Source organism: Pleuronectes platessa, chromosome 3 (genome assembly GCF_947347685.1).
Source record: "Pleuronectes platessa chromosome 3, fPlePla1.1, whole genome shotgun sequence".
NCBI classification, from domain to species: Eukaryota; Metazoa; Chordata; class Actinopteri; order Pleuronectiformes; family Pleuronectidae; genus Pleuronectes; species Pleuronectes platessa.
Window position 1 is genome coordinate 28,124,181 of NC_070628.1, and position 13,164 is coordinate 28,137,344.

Consider the following 13,164-nt stretch of genomic DNA (forward strand, 5'->3'; position numbering starts at 1 on the left):
GGGTTCTAAAAGTTTCATTCTGGACATGGGCGGGCGAAGGGAGCGCGTTTCGTTAGACAGGCTTAAGCCAGCTCATCTGTTGGCCGGCGAAGAGGTGTTACCGGCCCGGGTTCCCCGTCGTGGTCGCCCCCCTTCTAAGACCCCTGTGTTGTTTTCTCCAGTTGTGCCTCCTGAGCCTGTGCCTGTAAATGATGTCCCTTCTGCCTGTTCCACCCCTGCGTTTGCGGACGGGGGTCGGCGTAGCCGCTATGGTCGCCTCGTTAAACCCCCTGAGAGGTACTGACTTTTGTCCCATTTTTTTTTTCTCCCTCTGGGTGTTCGGGGGGGGGGCTGTGTGGCGTGCACTCAGGGGTGTGTCCTCTCACCCAGTGGGTTGATGGGTAATGTTAGAGGCTTTAGCTATATATACTTCCCGTATGGGGAACATGTGGTGTTCTGAATAAACCACAGTAAACAGTACCTGCGTCTCTGCCTTTCCTTGTCTTGCCACAATACGATATTTTAATCCATAAAACCAAACACAAACGTTAAAACACAATAAACAAACAAATCACCACGAGACAAGTCTGATGCGTTAACGTGACAGCAACTCCCGTTCCGCACTACCTGCAGCAAAGTAAATGGGACCAGCTTCCTTACCTCGTTCCGCTGGCGAGGGGTGTTAAACTCTAGTTTTTGAGAAATGCCGCACAGCCGGCGTCCGGTCGCTGTTCCTGCTCCTATCCTTGTGCCGGCGCTGTACGGCAGGTGTCTTTTTGCACTGGTCCGCAAGCTAGGGATCTGGTGCGTCTATTAACATGGTCCGCTCCTTAAACTGCAGGTATTTATGCGAGGGGAGTCGCTACGTGTAAAACAAAATAAGCCCAACACAAAATAACAGAATAAAACAGTATGCATAAAGTGGCAGGTGTAGCAGTGAGTTACAGTAAAGGTGAATGCACGTACGAACAAGTTCTCCATTTAGGATTACAGCTCCACAACACATCAAACAAATCGTATCGCATTTGTCGGTCCTGTAAGAACTTAATAACACGGTTGGAACGCGACATTCCCGTGTCCCATCTTCTTCACGACCATCGGGGCCAGCTGATAGATTAAACTTTTTCCGAATCCTGTAGGAAGGACGGCAAAAACATCTTTGCGATCTACAAATGCCTTGATCGCGTTTCTCTGTTCCTCTTTCAAAATTAATGCGCTGTCGATGTCTTCTAAAACAGACTCAATGGCAGCATCTACACATCTCAGCTCTCCAGCGTCAGGCATGTTTGTGGAAAACAAAGTCAAGCGCTCGTTGATGACGTAATTGATTACGTTACCGTTGATCATCTGTCCATCATCGTATAAAGCCCGCCCTGACAATCTGATTGGTCCGGTCGATTTCGAACCGTGCATAATTTCTCCCCAACGGAGGGACTCCAGACCGAACTTCCCGACCTCAAATGTTGTGGGCAGGGCTAAGTTCGTCTGGCATCCAGGCTACAAACATACTCTATAACTGACAAATCACATATATGATGGTGATAAAACAGTTTCAGCATTAAAGGAGACTTAGAGGCAGAACAGATGTTTTGAAACGTTTAAGTTAACCTTGAAGTGGTCAATTAGTGTATGAAGAAATACAGCACATTATGATATAGTACATTTTTATGAAAATTTCCATATAAACTCTAAGAAATCTACAGGAAAGCCTTCTCTGACAAATTGAGGAACTCCTCAACTTTTAAGAAATTGTCAGCAATAGACAAATACACATGTAAGAAACAAAGTCGCTATATCGTGTATGATGGATATAACAGGTCTAATCAATTAAGCAAAATGTCTGATGGTGAAAATATCACCATTGTTTCACTTTGTGTGCTGCCAAACCTAATTGGAATTAATATGTAATTGGTTTTGTCTTCAGAATGTTGTCATATGTTCATAGAAAACACTGAACAACAGTATCATGACTGGCTTTGTTCCCTCTCCATTTCTTTTTTGCCTATGCTAATATGAAATTATTGGACAAAGAAGCTTGGACTGGATCCAATGTGCCAGAGTGAACTCCCCTTGCTTCAACAGTGAACCACGTGTTTATGACTGAATGCTGTCAATAGTCCTGGTTTAGTGTAATGGATTAAAGCACTTCATAATCCATTGACTGAATAAAGCAGCACAGGGACTGCAGGAAACTAAATGCTGAGACCAACCCATGCAGAGGCTCTGTGCCCGCTTTCCACTGCTCAGCCTCACAGAGAGGCTGGAACCTTCATCTTCATGCGTCACCCGAAATAGCATGGACACACTGCGGAGAGGTCACCAGTCGCTGCAGGGCCATCACGCAGACAAATACATTACAATCTAGACTGCGGGCAGTTCTGACCCAGTGAGCAGGGATCCTCACCAAGTCCACACATCTAGACGAAGAACTAGGAAAATTCAGTTAGGTTAGTCTATGATTTTAGAAACATTTAGGTTAAGTGTAAGCAGAGTTTCTGTGCTCATCTGAGACTCAGTTAATACCATGCACTCACAGCATTTAAGCTCTACAAGCAGCCACCCGTGATTTGCCCTGTTTTCTTGGTGTAGGCTTTTTTTTTTATTTGCAGCATGTTAAGATGACTACTCGAGGCTGGAAGGAACAAAAAAAAATCATCTTTCATCTCGAAATGTGATTCTCAAGGTTATCAACAGTAATGCAGTGCTCTGAGAACTAGGAATGACTCATTGTTGACATAGAAATGCAAATTTTCCATGTATTCTGTATTTTATTAGATAACAAATCAAAATTAGATTACTGGGTTATTGTATTAAAAGGCAGAGATTTATGTTGCTTATTCTATTTTATAAGAAAAGATATTCGATATACTGTACATTTATATAAATATATACATTGATATTTGCTCTCAGTGTCATTGCTCCTGTCACGGCCCGTCAATCAATCAATGCGAGCATAAAGGTCACAAGTCCTGGCTCTGTTGGAAGGCTGATTTGAATGTGAGGTTAAGTGTAGATGTTCAATCAAAGCATACAGGGTCTGCCCACCTCAACACATCTCACCATAAACTCCCCTAGGTGTTTTTTAAGATCATTCCTAATGACTGTGAAGGCCTGTTTCACATCAGCAGGATTCCTTTCAAACAATTCACTGACCAGCTGTGGCGTGAAACGTATATGTTTCTCATTGTTTCTCAGTATTTTCCACTAATTCTTTGCCCTCACTTAACTTGCATTTGCTGTGTTTTTATGTGAGGTCGATGGTTATGTAACTGAGATGTTTTTTGGAACAAATTGGTCCCAGTTTGAACACAGACAAATAAACGTCATATGACCCACAAATGACCTACTCAGTTCTCACTGAGAAGGTTTCAAACCAGCTGAGTTTCCTGGCTTTGGTGTGGGAGGACGACGGAACATCAGGAGCAAGCCCACACAAAGAGACCACCTCAACTCTTTAACCCAGGATCATCTTGTTCTTTCAACTCTGCACTGCTTGCACATAACTATATATTACTGAATGAGTTCAAAGCAGTGTAGTACAGAGGGAGACTTTCTATGCTCAGCAAACCCTTCGCTGGGTAAATTAAGGTTAATGGGAACATTTTCGGTATGCCCAAATGTGGTCTCTCCTACTTTGTCATCAGATTCCCTGACATTTGTTCTGGCGACAGTTCTCTTTAGTTCTTTTCTTGGTCACCCAAAGTTCCCTGGATTGTATTTAGAGAGGGGGCTGGGGTCGAGGACCTGTGGCTAGAGCAGAATTGGCTTTGTCATTGCCCTAAAGTATGTCCCTTGAGCAAAAGACTGCAAAAATTCAGACGATTGCAGTTGAAATGTCTGCAACGCATCCAGGCGTCAGTACCATGACCCCTCAGCACTGCATTGAACGCTTTGGTTCACCGGTGTTCAGAGTGTTTTTAAAGCACATCAGTCAGCGAGCGTTCAGTCTTCAGGCTTGATTTTGCCGCAGGGTCCCCTGCTCAGAAACCTTTTCCTCGCTGTCTCTCTCACTCTCCGAGCGTCCCCGTGTCTCGGTGCGACACTCTTTCTGACGACAGACAATTGAGCTGCTGCTGCTTCAGTTCGACTCCTACAACCACCTGATGATCCTCTCATCTCCAGAGCTGCCATGAATATTGATTGGATTTTGTTGTGTCTCTTTGCTGTATGGTACGCGTGATCATGCATTCACAAGGAGTTTTTGTTCAGTAGCGAGCAAGCCAACGTCAGCGCTACAGTCAGAAGCTGTAGATCGTTAACCTTTTGTTTTTTTGGAACAATATTGCTTAATATCTCTGTAATTCCTGTATATGCTTCCGGGCGACGGGCTTTGTTTGTGTAAGCTTGACAAACGAAGATGATTTGGTTGGAGTTTTCATCCCTTCTGTCTTTGAAGTGCATGGCTTTATTCTTCCTCCCTCCCCAGAGCATGGTCAACAGTGTTGTACACCAACGGTGAATTGTTCTGTCTTACTGGCAGCCATCTGGCAAAACTTCACAAACATCCCCTAATGCAATTTCTGTCTGCCTGTTTTTCCCCCAATCATTTTATGTTCCCACATTGCAATGCACTGCACAGCACTCCCTTGCTGGCTCTCCATGAAAAAAAAATGAAAAAAGGAAACCTCATCTCCACACCACTGTGTTAAACTAAATGGTTTTGTTTTATTTGAAGAGGAAGTAATATTTTGGAAACGTCACACAAATGTAACGTTAAGTCGGAGTAAAGAAGCAGCCTTTGCATGTTCCGCAATAGATCAAGTTCTTTCAATACTCCTAGAACACACTGAGCCAAGTCCATGGTCACAGACTGACTGAGAGACTGATGTAACTCCCTGAGTCGAATCTGCCTTTTACCTACTCTCATAAAATATTTCCACCTACTATCTTTCAACATTAGCCCGAAATAGCCAGTAATTCTACAAGTAAGCTCACAAACTGTTTGTCTCAACAGAAATGGAAACAGGTTTCTTTTTCGCAAATAAACTTACTGCAGTTTTTGGCTTCAAACTGAAAATTGAAGCAGTAGTTTCTTCCCTCCTACCCTCTTCAAATCCCCGCACAGAGCGACAGGTCAAAATGAGAGGTAGACAAACGTTTCATGGGACTAGAAACATGAACACGTCATTTAAGTGTGAGAGCGGTGAGTGAGGAGTGGACTCTCACATTGACCTTTGTTGCAATGACACACTGATTACAAGAGGGGGCTCATTTCTCTGCAGACATTCCTGAAAATGTGGTTATATAACTATTACCGCACAATTATAGTTCTTCCTTATAACCTTAGTTCCATGAATTCAGGTGGAGGTTTATCTGAAAGATCTGCATGTCCATCAGAGTAAGGCCATTCAACGAAACAGGGGATTGGTTCATTACCTCCTACATTCAGGGGTTAATTTCCAACCCTTTAATTGATGATCATCTATTAGCCTCACTGTTTGTTGCAAACAACACTAATTGCAGTGACCCTCTGTTCTGCAGAACTGGTGTAAGGCACAGTTGGGTTGCAGACTAATTGCATAATGTGAAATAGGACATTGTGCAAGCATGAGGACATTTAACTCTATATGTCTGGTTTCAGTGTAACTACTGAATATGAAGAAGTTTTGCTTTTAGAGAATGCTTCCTCGTGGCACAATGTGGCGGAACGTTGCATTTACAGTTTTATACTTTAGAACCAATTTGGAGTATTTCCATTTTATAACACCCTAAAATACCCTTACTCCACTATATTTAAGAAGAAATCTGGTAATTTATTATAAGCCAAAGCATTTATCTGACAGATGCTTGTAATCAGATTTAGATATTGAATTAGGAAAAAATATAATGATTTTATAAAATATTAAACATGGTTAAATATTAAACCAGTTACTTTCAGTAATTTTGGCTTGGTACTTTAATAGGTACTAAACATTAGGTAGCTGGTGCTCCTGTCAAACTTCGATGTCTGTGCGTTGTCTTCAGTTCGAAAGAAACTGATTTTAACTCTGTATTGGAGAAGCACAATTCTGAACCCCTCCCCGAGATTTCTGTTATTTAGTGACCTCTTCTTAATTTGTGAGCTCAACATATTGATCGACCCCTGGAGAACACACAGGGGGCTACTCATTCCAAAATAGTTTTTTCGGACAGCTGATTAAGACAGAATTGTAAGCAGCAAGTCCAGTATCTAACTTACACACAGCTGTGTTTTCTATCTCTTTGCTTTGAAATATATTTAAGTGTGACTATTCTTCAATGTCAATTTCCCATGGAGAAAACAGTCCAAAAAATCAGATGTGTCATTTTGATATCTCGCCTTATAAATGCTGCTCATTTTCATCTACTTATTGACCCCTTCTTGTGCAGGGTAAGAGTGTGTTTGAGGGCTAATGGTGGTCCACATCCAAGAGCTGACAGCTCACTGCTGTATGTGCAAGATATCACCACTTGTCAGTTGAGAAATCTAAGCATATGCATTACAGTGACTGGAAAGGCACACCTGGAAGAAGTGTTTGCCAATGTCATGCCAAAAACAACATATGTTATGTGTTATTAATGAAATCTCATCTCTTGGGGCTCTAGTGTCTCACTGAGACCAACACTTTAGATTAACGTCCCTGCTCCTAATCAGGATCATATTCCCCTCATCTTTAGTATGCAGCGGATATACTGCTTTCTGTCTCACTCATTATTGTACTTTTTAATCATAGCAACTACTGCGTTTCTCTGAGGTCTGCAGGAATGAATTTGATTGTGAAGAATCACTGCAAGTCCTCTGAATCACTGTTCCCAAGGAACAAGGGCACACTGCGAGGTCTGACAAAAAAAGGAAAGAATATATGGAAATGGATATCATCTTCACTTTCCTCATAACACCACAAAGTATGTGGCAAATCTAAATGGGAGTCATGCCTCTGTCATACATGGATGCTTCTGTCCCCATAGAGAGACAATTTTGAAAACCCAGGGCACAAGAATGCGGCTCTGACAGAAAAAAACGAGGAAAAACCAGCAGAGGCCTGTAAACGCTGTAATATTCTACTTGAAGGCGGATTTGGTAGTTACGAGTGATGATGGATTCATGTGGAGTTTCTGGGGACTGTGCTGGCTAACAGGCTCATTCCCACCGCTAAATTATTAAAGCCCAAGGGTTCAGGAACATCCACATGTTTTTGCACTCGTCATATTTTCTTTCATAGTAGTCACGGGGAGAGAATTAATTATTTACAGTGCCAGGTCCCCAGATATTTCCGAATGGTTCATTTTGCTGGCAGCTATAGATGATTGGTTAACCTTCTCTTGTTCTAATGCCACAGGTTTCCCTCCCACACAGAGTAACTGTGTACAGTATATACAGTACAATACTGGCCTCTCTCTGCTTCTTTCTTTGCCGGGTGTGATATTGCCTTGTTTTTCGTCACTATAAAATATTATTTGATATGTATAGCTCAATCCTTGGTTACTCATGAGAATGTAACAAAACTTTGAAAGGTTTTTCTACAACATTCTTTGCCTTTTTTTCACTGCTTTTTCTTTCCATTTGCTCCATTCAGATCCACTGACTATGGCTCCACATATGAACGAATGAACGACAAAGTCGGATCCAAGATTGTCCTGAGTTACCTCTACGTCTGTCCAACTAACAAGAGAAAGGTGAGATGTTATGTGAAAATGTTTGGATTTCATTCCATTTGCTTTACATTTCATGTTTCTATGTTCGTTCACCATGGTGGGAAAAAAAGGAAAACAGGCTTATTTAAAAGGTGGAAAATGTTACTCTGTCGTGGAGTGTGGTTTCTAAGCAGGAGGTGGTGGTGATGTTAGACTAGAGCTTCAGCCATTGATGTGTTTCCCAGACAACAGGTTATCATACACAGGCAATGCTTCATCTTAGAGCAGACTTGACAGTACATCAACGTTTACAATCATGGACAGCTAAAGCCTGATTAAGGCAATAGTCTGAATAAGACACTGCCATGTAAAAAGCTTTTTCTGATTATCTTCTCAATAAGGTAATTCTCAGAATAAGCATAATTGAAATGTAAAAAAAATGTGGATTGTTCTAATATTATTTGGATAAGTTAGACATGTATACACCTTGTTTGAGTTATAACATCCTATCGACGTCTTCCCAGCATTTTGCAACATTAACATGTGTGACAGTTGTGACATTGAACCCCCCCCCACCACACTCTTATTAAACGTTTGAATTGGTGGTTCTAGTTGTAGTGTTTGCACTTCCTAACTCGAGGTGTGCAGGCAATAAGGCAAAACTCTAGAAAATATAGTACCTGTTCACTGACTTTACTCCCAAGAAGACTTGACATTATGATGATTATATTTACTTTCTACATTATTACAATGGGATTGTCCACAGTACACTTCTGGCGTCTCAGAAGTAAACTTTGTAGCAGCCGAATACGATGCTGAAAGTGTTTTTTAGAAACCCTGTAAAGGTTTTGTTAAAACAGGGCAAAATTGATAAAGAGCAAAGAAATGATTTGCTTACAACCAATTGCCAGTGTCACTGATCTGCCTGACAACTATGTCAAATGAACGAATAGGACAAAACCAACACAAGGAAATAGACTAGATTATATAGACTAGACTGCCACAAAGCCTTTTCTTTATCAATATGATCCTAGTCCTGTACAATATGAAAAACATGACTTTAGTATTGAAACATATGAATTAATCTTGGTCTCATCAACTTCCCACTGCTAATTAAACAACAGTGTATGCATACGGAGAATGTGAAGTTCTGTTCATCCTCATCTGTTCCTCTGGTAAAGGCAGAGCAGTAGACATTGATTATATAGTTGTAGAAAGAGCTTGACATGACAATTAGAAGCAATTACTATTGCTACAGCAAGTCATTCAGTGAATATTACCATCGTGTCAACCATGCAAGAGTCTGAGTCAGTGTAGTGAGGGCAAAGGAAACTGGTATTTCAAAGACATCATGGACCATTAACATTATATAAAAAACGTGAAAATATAAACCTTATTCTTACAGTACAAGTGGATAAAGAACTAATATATGCTTTAGTAGGAACACATGTACGTCTGCTTATTATTCACATATCAATCATGTGGCAGCAGCCTAATGAACTAAATCATAAAGATACATGGCAGAGGTTTAGGTAAGGATCATGAATAAATGTACCCAACCTGCCATATGTCAAAAGTACTGGCTGCTGCTGCTGGTAGTCTGATGGTGTGGGGGATATTTCTTTGGAACACACTTAATATCAAACAGTCATGGTTTGAAGAATTCATTGTTGCTGAAAACGTTCATCTCTTTATAGAATCAGTTTACCATGTTCTCATGGCTAATTTCAGCAATATAATGCTCAATGTCAAAAAGTCACACTCTTTCTCAGAGTGGTTTCCTTGACATGACAACGACTTTAGTGAGCTTCAGTGTCCCCCCCTGTCACCAGATGTGACTCCAGTAGACCCTTAACGATGATCTGGCGTTTTGCAACATGATTGTGCAGCTGACAAATCTGCAGAAATAATGAGATGCAGTCACGTCAACACGGAGCAGAATCTCCAACATCTTGCAGAATTACAGCCACAAGGAACTGAGGCTGCTTATGGGAGTTAAGGGAGGAACGACCCAGTGTTACAGTGGTGTTCCCAGTAAATTGCTTGAGTGAGTGCAAATGATCCGGTGAGCAGTTAAACGACAACTGTATAACTTAGTATGGGTCTTCTTAATAGAAATATATCTTACAGATGAATCATTCACAAATTATAAAACGCACTCATGCTTAATTCAATACATTCAGAGATTTTATACAGCTGTATATGTTCTGTTACACCTAGTGCTTCGGTTTATAGTTGGTACTGTTGTCTAATGGAATCTAGCATTAGACAGAAACCACTGTAAGTACCACATCAATTTGTGGTCACTGCTGTATGGACTCCTTTGCTATGGTTCCCTAGCAGAGTATTAATATATTTAACTATTTATAACCTTGAATATCATCCAGTACTTGGACAATCATTAAAAGTTAAAAGCATCTATAGCTGCCAAACACAGCTCTTTTGTATCAAACTTAGATCATCTAAGGCACTTATTTTAAAGTTTAGTTAGTTACTAGATACACACAATCGATATGATAATAATATTAGGGCTGTGAAATGATTAAAATTTTTAATCAAATTAATCACAGGTTTCTATGGATTAATCATGATTAATCACATTACCGATTTTCTCGGAATATTTTTGTGAAAACAAGATTTATGACATTTAACTTTTCTTTTGGGCTGCAACTCAGCAGTTCTTCAGCAGTTATCATTGCTTTTCCATATGGAACATTAATATAATCTTCATCCTAAACAATATTCGGGCTCCTTAGCCATTGTGTGGTTGAATAAAACTTTTTTTTTTTTTAAATCAAACAGAAATTATTTGAGCTTCTTAGCCATAGGATGGTTGACGTTTTTTATATTTTTTGTCACACAACCATTAACCACACCATGATACAATCTAATGCCTCTAAAGGCCCTCTTAGCTACTCGGTCTTTAGCCAGTTGGTGAGGCAAACTAACTTGTTCAAATTCTCTGACAGTAAAGCTGACCGCTTCTTTTGCACAATGTGTCGGGCGAGTGAGTCTGGTTTGGCGCATTCCACTTGAACGCCCCTCGCCGAGCAACACATGCTTCGCGTTACGAACACGATCTTCCCGTCCAGAAGGTCCTCAGGTTCATCAGAATTATCCATGTTGTTTGTTTGTTTGAATGGCAGCTGCCGTCTGACTGCATTAGAGCGGCGATTTACGCCGGGTTCACACCGGACGCGGAAGCGACGCCGAAGCGTGGCGCATTACTAATAATATCACATACTTCTGCTGTTATCAGCCTGCAGTAAAAACGGCATTTAATCATTTTTTTCAAGCATATACTTACTTGTTGCTCCAACATTAACTGCAACAGCGTCCCAACATGTGCCCATTGGTGTTGTCTTTATACAACATATGCTGAGAATCAACAACTCAAGTTACTTCTCCACTTCAATGATTAATTTAATGTCATCCATGTTGAAGAACTTCTCCGCTGTTAGCTCCGGTAAATGTCGGGTGTCGAGGGTAAATTACGTATTCTCCACTCAAGCCTATGTGGAGAATACGTAGCCCCCCCCCCCCCCCCCTCTCTTTTTTATCTTTATGACTGCTTGTGTGGCTGTAGTGGATGGGCAGAGGAGGACATTAAATAATGTGGTTGGTAAAAGTGGTAAAATTAAAAGTCCAAGACAACAGAACGTGAATACAAAGTATGGGATGCATATTTGATCATTTATATCATATAAAATATGTCATCTATATCGTTTAAAATAATTTTTCAGTGTGTTTCCTGTCGCGATACGCTCGCGTCAAGCGGAAAAAATAGACTCGACGCCGAAACGATTGCTTCACGGCGCTAGGCAGCCGCGGCACAACGCTACGCTTCAGCCTCCGGTGTGTTCAGCGCTGCGGTTTAACATGGGAGTGGATGGGAGCCAGAGGATTGGCGCTGCGCTTACGCCTCGCTTCGGCGTCGCTTCCGCGTCCGGTGTGAACCCGGCGTAATGCAGAGGTGGCGGAATTGGAAGGTCCTTCTGCGCATGCGTTAAATGCGTTAAAAAAAAAAAACGAATTAATCCTGTAATTTAATCATTTAATCATTTTTCACAGCTCTAAATAATATATCATATAATTGAGAGGAAAATCACTTGTACATTCAAGGTACTGCAGGTCTACTCAACAGAGCAACTCAGTTAACATTTATAAATATAAGGTTTGTTGGAAATCAGCATCTTTTCAAACTGCCAGCATGGGCATGCATAACCCTGCATGTTCACAAGTGCTTCTTTGTTTCAGAGCATTTTGTCCACTTTATGTGCCAGGCACAGTCTGGAAGATTAATGTAAACACCTTGAATGACCTGATAACTCCTCAAAATGTATGTGCACGTTAACATTCGTCCTTGTGCCAGTTGCCTCCTGGATCAGACCTTCTCCCCTTTTATTTCTGAATGACCGCTGGTATAATAAGTTTGACACATCTTTGAAATAGCACATCTAAGATGGAGGAGCCTCTGTCTGGCATCGCTACATCACGAGAAAGGTACAGTCTCTACATCTGCCTCTGTGAGCAAGAGGAATTAACATAACAAGCCTACATGGAGCAATAGCAGCTAAATACTTGAAGAGCATTGCTAGAATAATAATGGTTGTATGATCCGCCTCTTGAGTCTAGATGATTCAGGTGCTGTTGGGAAATGTATCCCTGCAGCAGTGAGGCATTGTGCTCCCGTGGCTGCCAAGAATTGTACATCCTCACTGTGTCTATCGAGTAGGAAAGGATCCTGCTCCCTGCACCCTCAGGGACAAAGCAAATTACTCTACAAGATCAGGGTGGAGTGCATTCAACTAAAGCATTGTCATCAATATTTGATCCATTATATACATACATGTTATGACATGATGAAAGAGGACAATGCACTACACACAGCTGGGGTCTCTTTTCAGGAAGGCACAATCAAGGTTCTTCACCAGCACATTGTTTTTCCCCATAACATAAAAGTTTCCTCTTTTCTCTGAAAGCCACAGCTTTAAACCGGCTAACTGGTTTTAAATCCACGGCCTGTTTTGAAATAGCTCACCGAGCAACAGTAATGTGATTTAAAGCTTATTTTTTTGTTTTTTTTCATTGGTTCATGGCTCGACTGAGTCATACATACACAGCATTAAAATATGTTACCTCTACCTGAGCCTCCTCAGCCTCATCAACAGTGGCTGTCCTCATATAAAAGCACAACTAGTTGAGCATCCCAATTAAAACATACTCATACTACTCACTAATAATTATTTTTTTCAATGCCTGCAGGAGTGACCCTGCAAATTAGATTCTGTAATGAATTTAGTCCTATTTTTGAGGTAAATGCCCTGTGGTATCAGCAATAAGGAACGCACAGTAACATGGGAGAATAGACTTAAAGCGAGTAGGCTGGACGTGTTTTCTGTGAGAGCATAATACAATGTCGCCAACTGAGACTACTAACAAGAGTCAACAGTACCTGAGGCAGTCATTCAAATGTATGTTAGCTGCAGCTGCTGATGTCTTGATTCATTATTGGGCTTCGTCACCTCTCTTGTATTGGGAGATTTTCTTTAGGTCTTGTGTCAAGGAAGTGAAAACACATATGAACATATA

At 41.1% G+C, this 13,164-nt stretch overlaps 1 protein-coding gene across 1 annotated transcript in view; it reads left to right on the forward strand.

Moving 5' to 3' along the window:
- The window catches only part of sorcs3a (sortilin related VPS10 domain containing receptor 3a), a 221,469-nt gene that overhangs the window by 113,559 nt on the left and 94,746 nt on the right, over nucleotides 1–13,164 (forward strand). The window contains exon 3 of the mRNA XM_053419434.1: nucleotides 7,515–7,614. Coding sequence (XP_053275409.1) covers nucleotides 7,515–7,614 — 100 coding nt within the window. The remainder of the gene's footprint in view (nucleotides 1–7,514; nucleotides 7,615–13,164) is intronic.